Source organism: Amphiura filiformis, chromosome 12 (genome assembly GCF_039555335.1).
Source record: "Amphiura filiformis chromosome 12, Afil_fr2py, whole genome shotgun sequence".
Taxonomy (NCBI): Eukaryota; Metazoa; Echinodermata; class Ophiuroidea; order Amphilepidida; family Amphiuridae; genus Amphiura; species Amphiura filiformis.
Genome location: NC_092639.1, coordinates 59,826,545 through 59,848,086, shown reverse-complemented (window position 1 = coordinate 59,848,086; position 21,542 = coordinate 59,826,545). Strand labels below are relative to the sequence as shown.

At 37.1% G+C, this 21,542-nt stretch overlaps 1 protein-coding gene across 2 annotated transcripts in view; it reads right to left on the bottom strand.

Moving 5' to 3' along the window:
• LOC140166507 (phospholipase D1-like) overlaps window positions 1-21,542 on the bottom strand; it is a 192,126-nt gene that overhangs the window by 47,547 nt on the left and 123,037 nt on the right. For both annotated transcript variants that reach the window (XM_072189987.1, XM_072189988.1), the window contains one exon: window positions 20,554-20,612. In XM_072189987.1, coding sequence (XP_072046088.1) covers window positions 20,554-20,612 — 59 coding nt within the window. The remainder of the gene's footprint in view (window positions 1-20,553; window positions 20,613-21,542) is intronic.

Sequence of the window (21,542 nt, the reverse complement as noted above, 5' to 3'; positions counted from 1 at the left end):
CCGGGCTGTAAATAGCTTATGGATAGGGATGTGATGCAATCTAAAATCAAAACGAATTAATTGTGGGGATTTGGGCTCCTTGCACAAAGTCCACACAAACAGATGTCTCATGTGTTTCTTGTATACAAAAAAGCAGACAAACGAAGTATTTTTTTTTTTTGACACTTTCAGGATATGTCAAGTGTGTGCTAATGATGAAACCTATTAAATTTGAATGGTAGTCGACATCTACAAAAAGAATAACGAAGTATTCAGAATTGTACTAATTTAGTTGGACGTTCACAAAGTCACCCAATATTATACCTTATTAATCTGCATTGGCAACTCTGTATTCCAGGCGATCCAACCAGAGGTTGGTCCATATAGTCGTGCACATAGTCGTGCATAGCCGGTTTTGCCTACCGTTGCCATTGGTTACTTAATTTATACTTCTATCTCAGACTGGCTGAGGGCCAATCAAGTGGAAGTTGCCCAATAGTCATGATAGTATATCCCCCCATTGACTCGGTCGCTTTTAGAGTCGTAACGATGTGGTATAGACTTGCCAGTCTCGTGTACGCCGTTTGTACACAGAGACTGTCTTATGCCACTGTGTGTGTCATTGGGTGTAGCAACGTTGTTTTGCATTGAGTCAATTTATATAAAATTGGTACTCACATATCTGATTTCTAAATCATAATTATCCTGTTTAATGTATCCAAGTACCTTACACTTGGAATTTGTGATACTTCAAAGATAATTTTTGAGCCATCGACCTTACGAGATGAAACAATGCAAGTCACAAGATCTCGCGAGATGACCCACCTCTTTTACAGCCGGTTTCTGTCTTCAAGTCATGTTCACGATACAGCCACGTTGCACTCTGGGGTCGAGACTAATCAGTTACGTCGTTAACAACGAGTAAACAAAATGGCTGGGAAAAGCGGAGGAAATTGTGTCCTTAAAAGTGTTTCAGCGTGACGATCAGAAACCTCAAAAAACTATTTTTTGTTGGGCGGCGCTTGATATGCTAATGATATACAGGTACATTGTAGGATATAAATTGGATGGTAAATAAGCCAAATATTGCAAGAAATCTACTCGCTAGAATCCTAGCGACCCATAAAAAAATGACCGTCCATGCGAATGTAATATTGAAATCGTAAAATCCCTACTAGTAATAGACCTACTTGTCACTAATCGTATGCGTGATCAAGTCGTGATAAAAGGTCAAAGTGGCTGATCAATGTGTGGGCAAATGTTCAAGTGGCTTTTTGACCAATCGGCTTTCTAGCAGTAAAATATGGGGACCAATCAGGTTGTATCAATGTGATACCAATAAACTATGATGTATGACTCATCTTGTTAGGCCTACTAAAAATAAAATTCGGTTTCCGGTAACCCGCCCGCCTCTTTTTTTGGTGCCGCAAAAAAAAAAATAATTTATGCCACTTTAGAAAAAAATAAAAATTTTCAAGAGACGTCCGTGTCGAAATTCTGACATGAAATAATTTATGCCACTTTTGGAAAAAAAATAAAATTTTTCAAGAGTCGTCGTGTCGAAATTCTGATATGAAGTTGTTGGAAATCACATTATTTTATTTTCCCCGACTTTCTGCCATTCAATGATTAAAGAAATACAGTTGAATTGATAGATAATATTTATCGCGATATAGGCCTAGGCCTATGCACAACTATTTTATTTATGAAAACAGCGTGCAGCAGGACTCGTAATATTAAGTAGGCCTACAACTATTGATAAACTATTGAACTACCAGTAAACACAAAAACGCTTTTAAAAACGTTTTAAATAAGTTATATTTTGGCTTTTGGTTTAGCTAAAAGCGTTTTAATAACATTAAAATGTCGGGTTATATAAAGGTCATGATAACATTTTAAAACGTTTTTGTATGAAAACACAATACAACAATATTTTTCAATGTTTTCAAAAAATGTTATTGTAAACTATTTTTACAAACACTTTAACATTTTGCCAAATATTGTGTCAATACTTAAATAACATTATGTTAAAATGTTTGAACCCAGCAAACACAGAAATGTTCTTAAAATGTTTTTTCAAAACCTTTTAATAACATTTAAATGTCGGGTTATATAAAGGTCATGAAAACGTTTTTAAAAGCGTTATTGAAAATATTTTGGGCAAACATTTTTTTCGCAAATATTTTTTCAACCCCAAAATAACATTCTGTTTAGAATGTTTTGTATCAAGTTTTCAAGAATGTTTTTGGAATGTTATTAAAACGTTTTATACCCTTTATATAACCCGACATTTAAACGTTTTCTGTAAAACATTTTTGTTTGCTGAGCAGTAGATTATCAAAAAATGTTTTTTAAGGTTATGAAAATGTTTTATACTCTTAATATACCCTTTATATAACCCGACATTTAAACGTTTTCTGACAACCTTTTATAACCTTTTGCGAATGATGTCGAAAACGTTTTGTGTTTGCTGGGTATTTTGTCTGTGTCCGCAAAAAATTTGATAAAAACGGTAATAGTAGGCCTAACACTATAAGACAAAGGCCTAACGCTCATTAAATCGGTCCCATAAAGCTCGTATTAAAAAGTAATCAAAAAGTTAAAATGCTAAAAATGATGTAGGCCGAAAAATTGTGTAATCTTGTCCTAGACACTCAACGATAAACCCCTATCAAGTATGAATAAAAGACTGTTCATTTCAATTTATAAACGTTGAGGAAGTTGTGCATTTTGTCAGCACCGATATAATAAAAATTAAAATAACTAACCTGGCAGATTTCAGGATTAACCAACATTTATTTTCTCATGCCGCTCGCCCAGGCCTGCATATTATCCCGTCAAGAAACTCAACCCTAGGCCTACCTTTTTCAACATGTAAATATAATTCCATAGCGATAAATAGTGAACGTTGCATTGAAGATGAGGATACTTGGATGATACAGATATTAAGCACATGTTAAATGGGGGGGTATGGGGATGTCCCAGTTTGTTTTACAAGGGCAATTACTATTTGACCCAAACTTTTTGGTGGGTGGGTTCATCATGACCCGAGACAGAACAAGTTTGTATTGGTTAATGGGTCAAGGTCATCCAGGGTCATCTGAGGTCAAATTAGTAAAACTATCATATGGGCATGAAACTTGATAGGGTAGATTCAATAGTTAGAGCCAAATTTGTGGAGGGTAATTTCGGGTCACCAAAGGTCAAATTAGTAAAACTGTCACATCACATTGGCATGATACTTGGTGGGTACAGTCAATATTTAGAGCCAAAATTTTGGAAGGTCATTTTGGGGTCACCAGAGGTCATCTGAGGTCAAATTATTAAAAACTGACATATGGGCATGACAATTGGTTAGTACAGTCAACATTTAGAGCAAAATTTTTTGAAGGTCATTTGGGGTCACCAGAGGTCATCTGAGGTAAAATTAGTTAAAACTGTCATATGGGCATGAAACTTGGTTATACAGTCAACATTTAGAGCCAAATTTTTTGAAGGTCATTTCGGGGTCAACAGAGGTCATCTGAGGTCAAATTAGGTTAAACTGTCATATGGGCATGAAACTTGGTTAATACAGTCAACATTTAGAGCCACATTTTTGAAGGTCATTTGGGGTCAACAGAGGTCATCTGAGGTCAATTAGGTTAAACTGTCATATGGGCATGAAACTTGGTTAATACAGTCAACATTTAGAGCCAAATTTGTTGAAGGTAATTTTGAGGTCACCAGAGGTCATCTGAGGTCAAATTAGTTAAAACTGTCATATGGACATGAAACTTGGTTAGTACAGTCAACATTTAGAGCCAATTCTTTTAAGGTCATTTCGGGTCACCAGAGGTCATTTGAGGTCAAATTAGTTAAAACTGTTATATAGGCATGAAACTTGGTTAATACAGTGAACATTTAGAGCCAAATTTTTTAAGGTCATTTTGGGGTCACCATATGTCATCCGAGGTCAAATTAGTTAAAACTGTCATATGGACATGAAACTTGGTAAGTACAGTTTACATTTGAGCCAAATTTTTTGAAGATCATTTGGGGTCACCAGAGGTCATCTGAGGTCAAATTCGTTAAAACTGTCATATGGGCATGAAACTTGGTTAATACACTCTACATTTAGAGCCAAATTTTTTGAAGGTCATTTGGGGTCACCAGAGATCATCTGAGGTCAAATTAGTTAAAACTGTCATATGGGCATGAAACATGGTTAGTACAGTCAACATTTAGAGCCAAATTTTTGAAGGTCATTTTGGGGTCACCAGAGGTCATATTAGTAAAAACTGTCATATGGGCATGAAACTTGGTGGATACAGTCACCATTTAGAGCCATATTTTGGTAAGGTCATTTGGGGGTCACCAGGGGTCATCTGAGGTCAAATTAGTAAAATTTTGTATTGGACTCCTTACTTTTTTCTACCCCTAATTATGGTCATTTCAAAATATTATTTTATCTGTTTAGTGTTTTGTATTGCATAAATTTCCAAATTGTATGTAGGCTGTAGCAGTTTTCTATAATTGCACAAACAGAAAAAGCTTTTATATATAGACAAGAACAGTGAATGACAGAGAGTAGGTAAATGATATTGGACAGTACGACACACTTGTGCAGTATGAGAAGAGCTTTTGCGATTGAGACCCCGAGTCATACTGTTTTTCTATTGGCTAGCCTTCAAGTGTTAAATTGGGTCGAAATTTCAGTATGTGTAAATAATTTTTTTTCCTTCCTTCCGTCCCAATTTTTTCAGAGCATGTTACCGGAAACATCATTTTATTTTTATTTAGCCTTATTTATATTATGGCGTAGTACGTTTTGTGCATTGCCGTCCACAGGATATTATAAAAGAAAAATCGATTTTGCCCAAACCTGTATAATAAACACATCAAGGAAATTGGTACTTGACTTGATGAATGACTCATCGTGTTGAGCGAATTGATGATGATGATAGCGATTACGTAACGCTACGCTATGACACAAGTGTTTGTACATTGAAACGCCTACAATGTTGTATCGGTAAATAATAATTAATTTAAATGATGTTGCATGCGCCTATGCTATATTCCATGTTTTTGTTTACACCACGCCAAAGAAAGCGCCACATGCGCCGTCAGTGAGTGAGGATTGCCAAACCAGCGATTTGGTAGCCCAATTGGGCGACTTTTGAAGATTTTCCGACTTTTGACAATTTCCTGATCCATAGAAACCAATGGTTAAGAAAAAAAAATTGGGCGACTTTTTCAACATTGGCTCGCGACTTCGATCATTTCATGTCCCATAGAAACCAATGGTAAAGAGAAAAATTGGGCGACTTTTCGATTATTTGACCCGCAATTCGGGCTGAAATCTTTTGGCAACCCAGGCCGTCACTTCCCTTCAAAGTATCCACTGCAGACAGACGTGTAATTAAGGTGGTACGAAAGGCAAAATCAATTTGAGCCAAATCGGACAAACGGTTTTTGAGATAATGCTGTTGAAAGATTCTTTGTATTCTATTGTTTTTGCCAATATATTGATGAAGTTAATGAAGAAAATTGGCAAAATGTGCTCATTAATATTAATTTTGCCAATATTTTCCCAATATATTATGAATAAACCTTCATACTACTTTTACCTTTAAAATTTTGACCTGAAACTTTGCCAATGTGTCTCTATGACCTAAACCTTTAACATGTGATTTTCCGCAAATCTAATTTGCATATTTGCATAATTAATTAGCCTTAAGTATAATGCTAATTAATTATGCAAATATGCAAATTAGATGGCGGGAAAATCACATGGTAATGTTTTTAGGCCATAGAAACACATTGGCAAAGTTTCATGTCAAAATCATATAAAAAAAAAAGTAGTATGAAGGTTTATTCATAAGATATTGGTATAATATTGGCAAACATGAATATTCATGAGCACATTTTGCCAATTTTCCTCATTAACTTCAGCAATATATTGGTAAAAACAATAGAATACAAAGAAACTAAAAACATGCATATCTTGACAACCGTATGTCCGATTTCCTTCAAACAAAAACTATTTTGCTCAGTGTATTTAGCTTAACTTATTCAATCTATTCAAATGGTTCTAAATTCAGTTTCTGTTTTCCAGAAACATCGTTTGAACCCCTTAATTCAGTCAAATCGGTCTCATTCATCAACAAACATTATACATTCAACTTCTATTCAACAACTATTTCACCAGGCCAATTGTCCATGCTCCTATGTTTTCCCTTCAACCTTTACAAACCTCTACCGTCTACCTCATTTTAACTCTCTAACCTCTCACTTTCCCTTCTTACAAACATTTAACTAATTACCCCCACCCATCGACTCGCCAAATCCCCACAAGGTTCTGAACAGAAACAAAACATACATCACCCAACCTAAACCAATCAATCACAAACACCATCAATGATCACCCAAACACATGTACCATTCAGTACCAAAACAAACCACCAAAGCAGAGAACCGCGAAGCCCGAGAACCGCTCTAGTTTTATATAAGTTTGAAGAATCTATATCTAATTATAGTACCATACTCCAGGATCCCGGTCATACCACCCCTATCTGCACACTGAAAATATTCCACATACAAATGTGCACATGATAACTGAAATTTGTCTCCAGAAGTTGATGACTGATGTAAATTAAATTAGGTGGTTTTGAGGAGCGAACATCTTTTTTGGGTGCAAATAGCACTAGCTACTTTCGGGTTCTGTTGTTTTTAGTATATTATCCAGAGAGGTTGCTTCAGCATATGTGCTTGGTTCCCGGGGCTTGGTTGAATACCTCATGCTCAGTTGCTCAGCCTATGAACTGGCTAAGTCCGTAAGAGCCACAAACTGTGACTACAATCAAGTGCAAATTTCCCTGGGACACTTGTTCATATTTCGCGCCTCTGTTCAATAAAACCGGTCATATGAAGTTCACCATGTGATATTTTATTTGTATAGTTTCCAACCTATTTCAATCCCTCCCTCCCCACCAACCAATGTTGGAGCAAAAATATAGGCCATTTAAAAATGAGGCGTTTGGTATACAACATTGAATAAGGGTGCTTGGGAGGGTCATTGAACTATGAAAGTGTCCCAGCAAATTTGCACTTGATTGTATAGGGGATGCGAAAAAATAATCTATTAATATCAATAAAATCGCCATAACTCTCGAACGCGTTGCTCGATTTTCATAATTTTTTCAGTGATGTCAAGATAATTTCATTATGCATTACATGATTAGCCAATTTTAATTTTTTTTATTAAAATAAACATTTTTTGAACATCAAACCCTGCAATGCATGCATTTTTCAAGGAATATTTGACACATTGATTGCTTATATTAGAGTGGACATATAAATTCTCCTTTGGAAGAATTTACAAACATAATAAAAGCAAACCAAATAAGAAATTAAGAAAATATAGAAATAAATAGAACAGAATAATGATGTTTGTCTCATCATTGATCTTTCAAACTCATTACCCTATTTCAAATGCTATTATCGGAATGCACGTTAAACTCTTTAATATAGGCCTTCAACTACCCATCACAGACACGCTAATTCAACTTAACAATGCCATGCCAAAAAGTGTATATACAATTACACATTTTAAATGTGCTTATTATTGGTATTCAAAAATAAAAAAGAGATAAAGAGCAGGATTTAAAAGGAAACATATCGGCGACAATGAGCTTCGAACCGTAGCCCTCATGAACACAAGGCAGTAAGCAAACCACTACACCATGGTTGAGCTGTTGTTATTCATGCGAATTTATTTATAACAAGGATAACAAGAATTAATGGCCTTAATAACGGTCTACCAGAATAATATAACTTAAAAAGTAATATATATTTATTTAACATTATGGTAGACCGTGCTCATTTGGCTTAAATGGAGGAATAATTACCAATAAACATATCAAAGTTAGGAAGGTATGTATAATGTGACCGTGTATATTCAAAATATACGTTAGATAAATGCTGAATACGACCAAAACATGAGTTTTAATGAATGAATTCATTAGATCGAAGCTCAATAACACAATACAGTAGCATTGCAATGATAGGATTAAATACGCTGAAATCGAGTGCAATTGTCATCAGTCTCCGGTGGCATATAGTTACTGGCCTTGCTTCTCGCCCCCGAGATCTCGAGTTCGAATCCATGTAATGCTATTTTTCTTTCTTTGTTTTTTATTCTTTTTGTCTTTCTTTCTTTCTTTCTTTCTTTCTTTCTTTCTTTCTTTCTTTTTTCTTTCTTTTTCTTTTTCTTTCTTTCTTTCTTTCTTTCTTTCTTTCTTTCTTTTTTTCCCTTTATGTTGCCAATTTACATTTACATTTACCAATGAACTAAAGGGAAACACTTGTTTTGTTTTATGATTTTTTTGGTATTTCAGTAGGTATTTTTAACCGATTGTACTCTATATTTCCAATATGATTTAATTTTGATTAGTTTTAAATTGTTTTAAAAGTGAATTTTGAGATAATGCGCTTATAATAGCAATCATGTGTCAAATATGCCTTAAATAATGCATATATTACAGCGCTTTTGATACCTAAAAATATTTAGTTTGACAAAAATGCCAATTAAAGTAACCAAAAATGCTAATGTTATTTGTTTTAAATTAGTGAAAAAATCATGTCAATCGAGCAACGCGCTTATGAAGTTATGGTAATTTTACTGAAAGTAATAGATTATTTTTGTCTTCTTCAATACAATCAAGTGCAAATTTCCTGGGACACTTGTTCATATTTCGCCCTCTGTTCAATAAAACCGGTCATATGAAGTTCACCATGTGATATTTTATTTGTATAGTTTCCAACCTATTTGAATCCCTCCTCCCCCACCAACCAATGTTGGAGCAAAAATATAGGCCATTTAAAAATGAGGCGTTTGGTATACAACATTGAATAAGGGTGCGAGGAGGTCATTGAACTATGAAAGTGTCCCAGCAAATTTGCACTTGATTGTAGGTGCACACTGCAGCACAAATTTTTGTGTGCAATATATCTAGAGATGAACTATATTATTTTCTCCAAAATTTGATTACCAAGAATTTGGGTTTATAGATCTAAGAATGTCCTCCTCCTTTTGTGTCAGATGCAGAAAAATTAGTCACTGCAAACTGAAGATAATCATGCTAAATGTAACTGTAGCAACTATACTTTCTTCAGGCATGGGGGGTGCGGGAGTATATTAAAACGCCTCTCATGCTACACTAAAATTCCTGATGGGATCACTGTACTTCCCAGTGAAATAAAATATTAAATTTTACTTCTTCTGTTTAATTTGGTACTCAAGGCTTTGTGTTTGTTCCCTTAATATAAATAAATAATATTAGTGCTACATTTTAAATCTGTTAGGCGTTCTCTGAATAGAAATTATATATTTCTTCATTACTAAAGTCCTAATTTGAGCCTATAAATAGCATCAAACCTGTTTTCAGCAACACTTGTAAGTGCCCCACAAGCTTACAATATTAATGACTTTCTTCACCCAATACTATATTTCTTCATTGCAGGAACATTAACCTATACACCTCTGGAGCATGCAAACAATTCTGAGTCAGTTGTCACATCGGGCTATTCCAGGGGTGTATGGATTTCAAATGAAATAGCCCAGTTAGCCTACTTTCAGGGCCTTTATATCACCCTGTCAACACTCATTAATTGTTCAAATAGATTTGACACAAACGCTCTATTAGGATAGATGTGTTGGCAGTCGTGTGATGTTCATAACACAGTACGTACATGGTATGCGGGACGGCCATACACGCATAAGGACCGTGCCGTAGCACGACTTATGGACTGACATGCATTGGTGAGATTGGCGCTGGTAGTAAATTCCAATTTTCTTTGCTTTGGCTCAAAATTAAAAGAGGACATATCTGACAGTAACATAAGCTAACATTTTATGTAAAAGATATACTAATCTATTTTTATGGAAATGTTACAATATGGCAGTAAAACCAACATTTCATGAAAAGAAATATTAATCTATTGTTATGGAAATGTTACAATATGGCTTTAATGTTAAAATCAAAATGAATTAATTTTCTGAAAGTTTTCAGAGTTACTTTAAACCTTACATGTAAATGGTTACTTACAAAATCCCTAAAAAATCCTCCCATATCCTGCAATTCTTGAAAGATGTCATTGCACTTCACAGTGAAATAAAGTATTTATTTTTATTAATTTTTAAACTATTTTATCTATTTCTTAACAAGCGATCAATGTATATCAAATGAAACAATTAAAAAAAAACCTTTAACACTTAAATTCCATCACACTTTCATTATACATACTATACTTGGCAAATATAAAATTTCTCTATAAATAAATTATATTTGTGACATACTTTCAAATGTAGTCTTTCTTATGGAGATATATATCTGATGGAATATTGACAATCTATTCTCCCCAGCAAATATCTGTGTCTGGTTCATGGAATTCACATGAGAACACCAACTCCCTCAAAAGCTAACTATCATGCCTACTGATCTTCTTGAACAAATTATTCACACAAAGCCCCAAGTTATATTATGAGATATTTACAGAATTTAAAAGCACCTCTGTTCCTTATTAATGAATACCTGTTGTATCTATATACACCAGGCACAAAAAAAAACTCGTCAGTTATATTCATCCTTGCTGATAATATTGGATTATTCTGAAATATACATTTTGTTAATTGGACTTTGCTTTCTCATTTGACACCCTGTTCGTGAAAACGAACAAGAATTGACCAAGATATGCGCCTCCAAAGCCTCAAACCCCAAAATCAAAAGTTGCATTTTCAACGATTTTCAATGGGAATGCATCGTTGTATTGCACACAAGCAACTCGGGCCAATCAATAAAACACACAGTGTAACAGGCACAATTAAATCGTTAAAATTGCAACTTTTCATTTTGGGGTTTGAGAGTTTGGAGGTGCATATCTTGGTCAATTCTTGCTCAATGTTCACGAACAGGGTGTCAAATGAGAAAGAAAAGTCCAATTAACAAAATGTGTATTTCAGAATAATCCAAAATTATCAAGTTATTGAACAGCAAGGATGAATATAACTGACGATTCTTTTTGTGCCTGGTGTATATTCAATCCATTTGTATCTGAATATTCTCAATTTATTATCACATGAAATGTAATTTGTTCTGATCCAATCAGCCTAATGTTGCCGCTAATAGAATTGACCTATGAGAAAATAGAGGCTAACATGATGATGATGTCAACTTACTGTCAAGAGAATTTAAAATTTGTCACATATCATGAGCATTGATCTAGGTTCTAGCAAAGGAATATTGTTGGAATCATTTGATTTTTGCAAAATATCTACTAGGCCACAAAAACACCCCACCATTTTAAGGGCCTGACCAACCCAGATTTTGCATTTTGGGATACTTTTTTTAAAACTTTATGTTAAAATCATGCAAAATTAACCCTTTCTTGGCCAAAATTGATTGATTTTGACTTGATTTTGATGTTTTTCAAAACTTTTTTGCAAAAATAAAATCATAATTTCTTTTCAAATTTTTTAAGCTTTCTGTGATATTTAAGGGTCATTTTAACCTCCAGAAAAAAACCTACTTGAAAAGTTCATCCGCCTGTGTAAAACAGGGTTGTTTGTAAACATTTCTTAAAATTCATGAGCACCAAATTTCATTCTCACAAACAATTTTATGCAGATTTGGTGGAGTCATACTAAAATTCAAACCCGTTCAAAACAGTTATCACCTGGATATTTGTTATTTTATTTATTTATTTATTTATCTTTTGATTGCTTGCAGCTGGCCTGCAATTTTATGCAGATTTGACGGAGTCATACTAAAATTCAAACCTGTTCAAAACCGTTATCACCTGGATATTTGTCATTTCATTTATTTATTTATTTATTTATTTATTTTTTGATTGCTTGCCTGCTGTTTTATGCACATAGATAGTTAATATTTGTATAATTTTTAAGTTAAATTCATATGTTATAAATTAAATTTGGTAGTTTACGTGTGAAGTACATTGAGGAATCTGTGATTCACAATGCGCTATACAAATGCTGTTTTATTATTATTGTTATTATTATATGCAGCACTAAGGGTATGAACAGATTTTTTAACACATGCATGCGATTACAATAACCAATAACCACATGCATGCGATTACAATAACCAATATTCTGCACATGGGTTGATCAAATGGAGTCTCAAATATTGATGAATATTTATATATCTACTTGTTGAGTTAGTATTAAAGACTTGTTCAGCAGGTGCCAAATAACATGGAATCTGTCATCCTATATTGGAAATAATCTTTCAAGTTGGTATTAGGTTGCTGCTTTGACAGGTTCATAATACAAGCAGGTTGAAGCAACAATTTTATCATTGGGCTATTCCCGTTGAAAACCATACACCCCTATAGAAGATGGTACCTTACTCGCCCACACAGGGGTGTAGATTTCAAATGGAGTTGCCTATCCAGGTAACTCCATTTGAAATCATACTCACTGTGTGGGAGATTAATGTAATGTACTCTAAAGGGGTGTGTGAATTTCAAATGGAACAGCCCACTTGGTTAGGTTGTTTAACTGTATACTGAGAAGGTTTGCCTATTCTAAAACCAATCTAAAACCTCATACTTTTTAGGTGATTTTATTGGTGAGATTCTATTTAAATAAGCAACTCAATCTCTGACAATGCCATTTGCTGCACACAGACTGTAAATGCGATGTGATCAAACATTTCACTTCATACCAAATATGTTGTTCATATGTACAGACTTTTAGTTGAAATTTATCATAACATTAATCATTACATTACCATTCGGGAAAAGTGATTCAAATCACTCTCTAGACTGTCGGATGCACATGCTTGCGGAAAACTTTGCAATAAAAATCCTTGAAAGGGATATAGTTTGTCCTGGTCTGTTGGACAGAAATTATTGTAACTATACAATCTTGTTTTTGAGGGAGGATAAGCATGGCAAGTCAATTTTTTTATTTAATATTTTCTTTATATGTGACACAATCTGCTCCATGGGGGCCAAAGGAGGCATTTTTGAAAAATGAGTTACTGTAATTATTACCATATACAAACATTGGGCAATCTAGACTGGCCCCAGTCTCGGTTCGGTTCCATCTCTGGATAATGTAACAATAAATAATTACGTAATGCCCTATGAAAAAAAATGCCAACTCCCCCCCCCCCCTTATTTTCTTCAATGCCAAAAACCCATTCCTCTTCATCCACAAATCGACGCCACTAATTACACCCACCACAGTCAACCATGCAGCAATATAGAAATATACTCAGTATTATAAGTGAACGCGAAAAGTCCATTGAGCGCTGATTCCGAGACTGGTCCAATCTGTTAGAGATCTCACTTCCAAATATTCGTTCAACGGCACGGTGATTCCGATGTCAATTACGTAAAGCCCCGCCCCAGTTTCAATTCAAATATGGTAGCACAAAGCTATGCGCGGGATGTGACGAAGATCGGATGGGACACTTGTCAACAACTGAGAGGTATTGAGCTCAAGTGGCACGCGTCTGATAGACCCATGGTACAGCGCAATAATAAAAGGCAACCACTGACTCGGACTTAGGCCTATTGTCCATATCGCGTACATTATCGCGTGCGGTTTGGAAATGTTTGCACATTATTTAGCTAGGGAAGCCTTTTCAAATATCCCCGCGCGGCCAAGCTGCGTTGATTGGTCGGATACAATATCGTTGTTTAGTCGCTACACAAACGTTAATGTAGTGAAAACATGGACGTGGTATATAGAAAGATTGCGTGACTCCAAATCCGTAAAAGTGAACTTCCAGCAGTTTGTGGGAGCTGGAAGTCAAATTGCCTACAGACTGGGAGGGTCCGTGTATTGGGTTGATTTTTAATGCTATGTAATCTACATTACCAGTCGTTCTCCACGGACCCGAGGGAGGGTCTATGGGCAATCATATACTGAAAACACCAAAGGTCTAGCATACTTGGTTCTTAAGTTATGAGATTTTGTGATGTGTATTTTCTTATGTATTTTCTTGTTTTTTCCTCCATATTTTTCTCAATTTCAAATTTGGTGCCTTTGGCCCCATGGACCAGATCGTGTCACATATAATGTATTAATAATAATAGGCTTTGTTTCAAAAGAAGGGTGTACAAAAAATGTTCCTTTATATCAAGCAAAAAGGGGCGTTTGAAGGCCCAAAAAATTGACACTTCGTGATAAAATGGGGTTTATTTAAAACAAAACACAAAAAGGGGGTGTTTTCAATTCCTTTTCACAAGCATTTGTATCCGATAGTTTATAGAATGATGGGGCCCGAGTGTGTGGTTCCTTTGCATCTATTAGAACACACAAATTCCCATGAGTGTGTCTCTGACTGTCGGTATTTACAAACACATTCACACACATACAAGACACAAAGAGCATATACTTTCATACAAATATTAAATTAATGTACTCATACAGGTTTGGAATATAATGAAGCTCCAGGCATTAAAATGTAATGGAACCATTTTGCAGTAATAACACCAATAGAGATTTGTATATAAAGCCTTTGTATCATTGACATTTATCCGAAACAAAATTGCAGATGTTTTTCAATAGTATACTATGATAATCAGGCGTACATACATTCATTTTGATTTTATTGGAAATTTTATTTAATACTTAGCCTTACAGTAAAGTTCATGGCTTTACATTAAAATTTTGAAAACTCATATAATGATCCTTTTTTACAGTCATTTGTACTGCTAAATGGCTCATTATAAAACAAAAATCGTAACATCCACAACCTGTTTTGGGGCAGAGTTTGTTTAGGGTTTAAGGTTTAGGGTTATGGTGCAGTGTTCTGGTCTACGGCAAAGTGGTTCGTGCGCATGACCAATATGGCGCATTTTGAGATCGCTCCATAAAATTTTGGTTTTTATCTTAGTTTGTGTGGTTTTCTCCACCCAATCGTCATCCCTTGGTGTTTACCATCTTTACCAAGCCTTGCCGTGGATTCGACGTATTTAGATTATCCCACCATTTCCGTTGTATCAATTCCCAACTGCTGTCTACTGCTACCTACAATTAGACTGCCGAATTTGGAAGCATTTCAATCACCTACTGTAGCGATCGATCGGATAGTGTAGAGAGTGCTGCAAAACAGGTAGGGCACTATTGTTGCCAATGTTTATGTTTGAGAGAGAGACTGTATCCCTGTCTATACCAACCCTTGTTACCAATCCTGCCATCCTTCATCCTCCATCCTGGTGTGCTCCCTGTTCACCCTCCATCCTTCAACACCTGTTCACCCTCCATCCTACAGCCAACCAACCTGCTGTGTTGTGATTGTGTGTGTGTTGTGATTGATTGATCAATGTTGCTTACATTTATACATGCCTGTAGTAATGCAATTATGGACCATGTGTATAATCATGTATGAAATCCTCATGAACTGATCTTAATCTTGATCTTTTTAATGTATTATTAAATGATGGACATGTGTCATGGACATGATGTTGAAAATCATAATGTCATCCACCATGTTGTTAACCGTATACCATGTATATAGACTTACCTTACGTATTATCCTGGGCCTCCTGTTAACCATCTTGAAAGCAGGTGACATAGAGAGCAATCCAGGCCCAAGGTTACCCAGGTACCCATGTGGTGAATGTAGAAGAGCATGCACTGACTATAAAGGTGCAAAAGCAAGTATCTTATGCTAAGAATGTAACACCTGGTTCCATGCTGACTGCATTAAAATGTCTGAAGACATGTTCTCCTGCATGGGCAGATCTGACTTACCATGGGAATGCACTAGCTGTGGCTTGCCAAATATATCAGCCAGCTTGTTTGACTCCATCATTGGAGATTGTAGCATCGACTCGTCAGCCTCTGGAGATGTGTTTGACCGCAGCAAGCGTAGTTCAACAGGCAGCTGTAGTTCTTCAGAGCCAGGATCTCCATCTGCTCAATCATCTCCAGCAAAACCATCTGCTAAAGCGAGCAACACTGGTTCTAACCTTCGTACCCTCACCATTAACTTCCAAAGTTTGTACGGTAAGAAGGAGGAGTTTTGGAGCCTTGTAGATGCCACCAAACCAGATATTATATATGGTTGCGAAACCTGGTTGAAACCTGATATGAGCAAAGGTGAAATCTTTCCACCAGGCTACAACCTGTACAGAAAAGACCGTAAACATGGCTGGGGAGGAGTTCTGCTTGGTGTCCATTCTAGCTTAATCAGCCAACAACTCCAGATTGAGTCCGAAGCAGAGTTCGTAGGTGCCAAAATCATCAGTGGTAAACAAAACATCATCATTGGTGCACTGTATCGCCCCCCTAGCAGCAAACAGCCTTACATGAATGTCTTAAACCAGGTTATTGAGGAAATATGCGTTTCCAACCCAGGTGTGGCAGTATGGATTGCAGGTGATGCCAACTTACCTGACATTGATTGGGCTACAGACCGAGTCGTCGGCCACCAGTATCCACTTGAATTAAATGAATCCTTCCTGCAGATGCTGGCTCGCACTGGAATGGAACAGCTTGTTGACTTTCCAACCCGTAATGAAAGTATTCTTGACATCATCATTACCAATCGACCCTCTCTAATCAACCGCTGTGAGGGGTTGCCAGCTTTGGGCGACCATGACATTGTGTATGCTGATTGGAATGCTCAGGCCAGCAGAGTGAAACCATCCCGTCGCAAGATCTTCCTGTGGAATCATGCTGATTTTGACTTGATCCGTCAGGAGACCAAGGAATGGGCAGACAAGTTTGTCTCTCGCAACACAACATCTACTCCAGTGGAACTGTTATCCAGGGATATTGAACAGTATCTTCAGAAAACACTCCATGACAGAGTACCTTCCAAGCTCAGCTCCACCAGATTCAACCAGCCATGGTTTAACACCTCTACCAAACGGATCTGTCGAAGGAAAGCAAGGGCTTTCAAGAAAGCTAGGAAGACAAACAGAGACCGTGATTGGAGGAGATTTAGGCAATTGAAGAAGCAGAGCCAAATTACCTGTCGTCAGGCCTACAACAAGTACCTTACTGACATAATACGCAGTGAACCTGGTGCAAGTAGAAGACTGGGGGCCATTATCAAAGCCAAGCGTTGTGACCAAGCTGGTATTGCTCCTCTGAAAGAAGGCAACCATCTCTTCAGTGACCCAAAGACCAAGGCCAATCTGCTGAATCGCCAATTTGCATCAGTTTTTACCAAGGATGATTCATCAACTCTACCTGATCTTGGACCCAGCTCTCATCCACCAATGAATGGTATCCAGATCACCAATCAAGGTATTGTCAAGTTGCTGAAGAATCTTAACCCATACAAGGCTTCTGGTCCTGACGGCGTGCCTGCCAGACTTCTGAAGGAAACTGCGGAAGAGATCGCTCCAGCCATCTGCCTCCTCTACCAAGCATCCCTCGACCAAGGATCTGTCCCATCTTCGTGGAAGAAAGCACTGGTAGTTCCCATATTTAAGAAGGGCAGCCGATCGTCACCAGCAAATTATAGACCTATATCTCTCACCGCCATTCTGTGTAAGCTATGCGAGCATGTGGTCCATAGTGCAATAATCAACCATCTGTCTGAACAAAAGATCTTGTCCGATGCACAGCATGGCTTCAGAAAGAACAGATCATGCGACACACAGCTAATCCTGACTATCAACGATCTGGCCAAGGGGATCGAAGAAAAAGGGCAAACAGACATGATATTGTTGGACTTCGCTAAAGCCTTCGATAAGGTTTCACATAGGCTTCTCCTACACAAACTCCAGCACTACGGCATACGTGGACCTACTCTTCAATGGGTTACGGACTTCCTCAGCCACCGTACACAGCAAGTTCTGGTTGATGGCCAAATCAGCACTCAAGCCAATGTGTCGTCAGGCGTACCACAAGGCAGCGTCCTGGGACCTTTGCTCTTCTTGGCATTCATCAACGACCTTCCGGACTGCGTAAAGAGCTCGACAACCCGCCTGTTTGCTGATGATACTGCACTGTACAAGAGGATATCGTCCCATCATGATGCTTCCTTACTACAAGAAGATCTCAATGCTTTGCAGAAGTGGGAACACACATGGCTTATGCAATTTCATCCAGCCAAATGCCAGGTGGTGCGTGTTACCAAGAAGCGGAAACCAATCACCTTCTCCTACAGCATCCATGGTACCACTCTTGAAGAAGTGTCATCTGCCAAATATCTTGGTCTCAACATAGACAACAAGCTGAGCTTCAACGACCATGTAGACATCACCACCAAAAAGCAAATTCCACCGTGCATTTCTCCAGCGCAACTTCTACCACAGCAGTCGGAGGATTAAGGAGGCTACGACACGACTTATGTAAGACCTACTACTGAGTATGCAGCTGCAGTATGGGACCCTCACACTCAAAGAAACATCAAGAAAGTGGAACAAGTCCAGCGAACCAGTGCCAGATACGTTACCAACACCTACGACCGCAGATCAAGTGTTACCCCCTGCTGAGTGAGCTCCAGTGGCCATCTATACAAAGTAGACGTCGCCAAAGCCGGCTAACTATGCTCTACAGGATTCCCTCCGATCTGGTTGACATCAGCTGGAAAGATCACGTCACTGAAGCAACATCCAACACCAGAGGTCATAACTCCCGCATCTGGACGCCATATTGCAGCTCGCAAGTGTACCTATCTTCCTTCTTCCCACGCACAAGTAGGGATTGGAATTCCTTAAAGAAGGATCCAGCAGCCTTCCCAACACTCAATGCCTTCAAGATGGCATTGAGGGACGGCTCCATCTAGACAGCAGACAGCATCAAATTTTTTAATCAGCACTTCACTGTACATTTTTTGCACCTGTGATCTCTTGTCTGCGTCATATGTCTGCGCACCCACCACTCTGCAGTGAGTAATCTTCTTTTCAAGAAGCCTTCACTATAACTGGAAGAAGAAGAAGAAAGGTTAGGCTTACATTTAATGTTAGTGCCAGGGTGCAAAGGGTATATTCATTTGAAGAAAAATCTCTTTGCTAATGCAATCACCATCTCAAGAATCCCACACCCACCTTAAGAACATTTATGATATAAAATTGGATCGATTGAGCCCATATATATTGGTCGAGCTATGAGTTTTAAAATATTGGATGAGACATATTTAAAACTCATAGCGAGACCAATAAATATTGGGCGTAAAGCATCCAATTTTATCATGTGTTGGATCCAATATTTTCACACACTTGGGTTCATCAAAACATGATAATGTATTCAATTGAAAATTTCTTGTACAACACGTAAGAAAATTACTGTTGGCAAACATGATTCCAGTAGCTTTACACTATACTTGATGGTGCTCATCTTCATTTTCAAACCCCATCAAACCCCGTTGAATTCCCAGTTTATAGTTCGCTCCAAATAAAGTAGGAATTATAAGGCTGTTGTTACTATACCTGTAAAAGAAGACCTACATTTTGTGCATATTTGTCCTATTTGTACAACTCATGTTGCAAAGTATGAAGAAATTGACACATGTACATTCTTTATCTATAATTCTCAAGTGTATAAGAGTGATTTATATTCATTTTGCAGCACCCATTATATAGCGCTATTGATATCAATCTGTAATGTTATGAGGCCTGTCTATTGCGTGATGATCAAAATGTCACTAATTGGGCTATTCCAAATGAAATCCATACAGCCCCTCTCTTCCAACATAGGGAGTGTGAATTTCAAATCCATGGGGTTAATCCATTTGAAATCTACACCCCCTGTGAGGGAGATGAAGATCATGCCCTCCATAGGGATACATGAATTTCACCTAGAATAGTCCAATGGGTTTAAAGACTTACTTCAAAGCTAAAGAGCCTTGTTTAATGTTAGTAGACATCTTTGGGGGACTACAGACCTGTTTAAGATTGTCAGAAAATGGAAATGTCTACAATCATTAGTATTTCCCATGTAAAGTCAAATCTACCTAACTCAGATGGATGTAGCGAGCCAGGCATGTAAACTATATTTATATACAACACTTTCATAGTCAATTTTGCTTCTAGTTACACCTCCAGGTTGGTTGCACAAGCACTCTCATTTTATAGATAACTAAAATGCTTTCTGAATTTAGCCAATGCCCTCCTAAAAACCTTGTACTCATTTGAAGTTTTCTACAAAGGGTCTTGAACATCTATACACAGAGTATTAAGGCAAAAATGTAGCATGCATTTGTAAAGCCTGTTGTACACTCCATTATCACAGCATCCTGTGATATCCTGCAATGTTGCTGAAATGGCCTCCTAAAAACCTTGTATTCATTTGAAGTTGTCTACAAAGGGGTTTGAACATCTATACACAGAGTATTAAGGCAAAAATATGTGTAAAGCCTGTTGTACACTCCATTATCGCAGCATCCCGTGATATCCTGCAATGCTGCTATACTGTTTTCTATCGCAGCACTGCGAGATGAAATTGAATCATACTCCATGCAATGTATCGCTATCAATAGTAAGGTGTTCCTGTTGGCCCTACAGCATGATAGCTCATGCTTTTGCTGAGGTCATTATGAATGTGGAGTATACATCAGGCATAACACACTTTGGAGTGTCAAAGAAAGCGACAATACTTACTTGGCTTTGGGCCCCAATTCTTCTACAAATGACAGGTGACTGACTTCAAGAAATTCAAGCTACAAGGATGTAAAACCAATAAAAGAGGAGGAGAGATAATACACACCAAAGGTTAATAACACATACAGGCATACACTCTTATGTAGGATCACAAAATATATGGGGTGGGGTGGGGAGGCAAGAAAGTTGTAAAAGGAAAGCTGCCTTTTTGGAATTTGTTTGAAGAAAAGGTGGGGAAGTTTGCAGAGTAATGGTATGGTGTAATGTATTGGTAGTTACTGATTGCTATAAAATGATGGGAGTAGGGAGATCACCTGAATATAGAAGTATTATCCATAATTGTTAGCCAACCCTCAAAACAGACCTGATGGTGGCAACTTGCAAAATTGCTGCACTAAGTGGCATAACTATAAAGAAACCCTTTATAGCCTAAATTGTATAATAATTTGTATCTAAATGGCAAAACATCACTTTTTGAATCATTGATGGCAAACTACGACTAGAGACCCTTAATGTTGCATAATGAATTGATGATATGGCCAAAAAAATGAATGGATACCTTATTTCTCATTAGTCATTTGCATAGCAAAAAACAGACACCTTTTTGTCATTTTTTTAAGTGCTAGTCTGATTGAGCCACTAGCTTATCAGGAGAAACATCACTGAAATGCTGCAAGTAACACCTGAATTTTCAAACTGAGTTATCTAAAGACAAAAAAATTATTCACATGTTCACTAGTATTGACACACACAAGCAGTGATCAGACAAAACACAATACCTCTGAAAGATGGGACAAGTCCATATTCGCTCTTATCCATATGTATCTATGTGATTTTAATCTCAATTCTGGACTATTTTTCTCGTTTCCATCCAGCATATTGGTAATAGTATGGTAATAAATCAAATGGCAGCTATTTTCCCTACAACTTACCTTAACAGAATATACCAGAAAAAAATGTCTTATATTTCAAATGCACAGCTCTCAGTC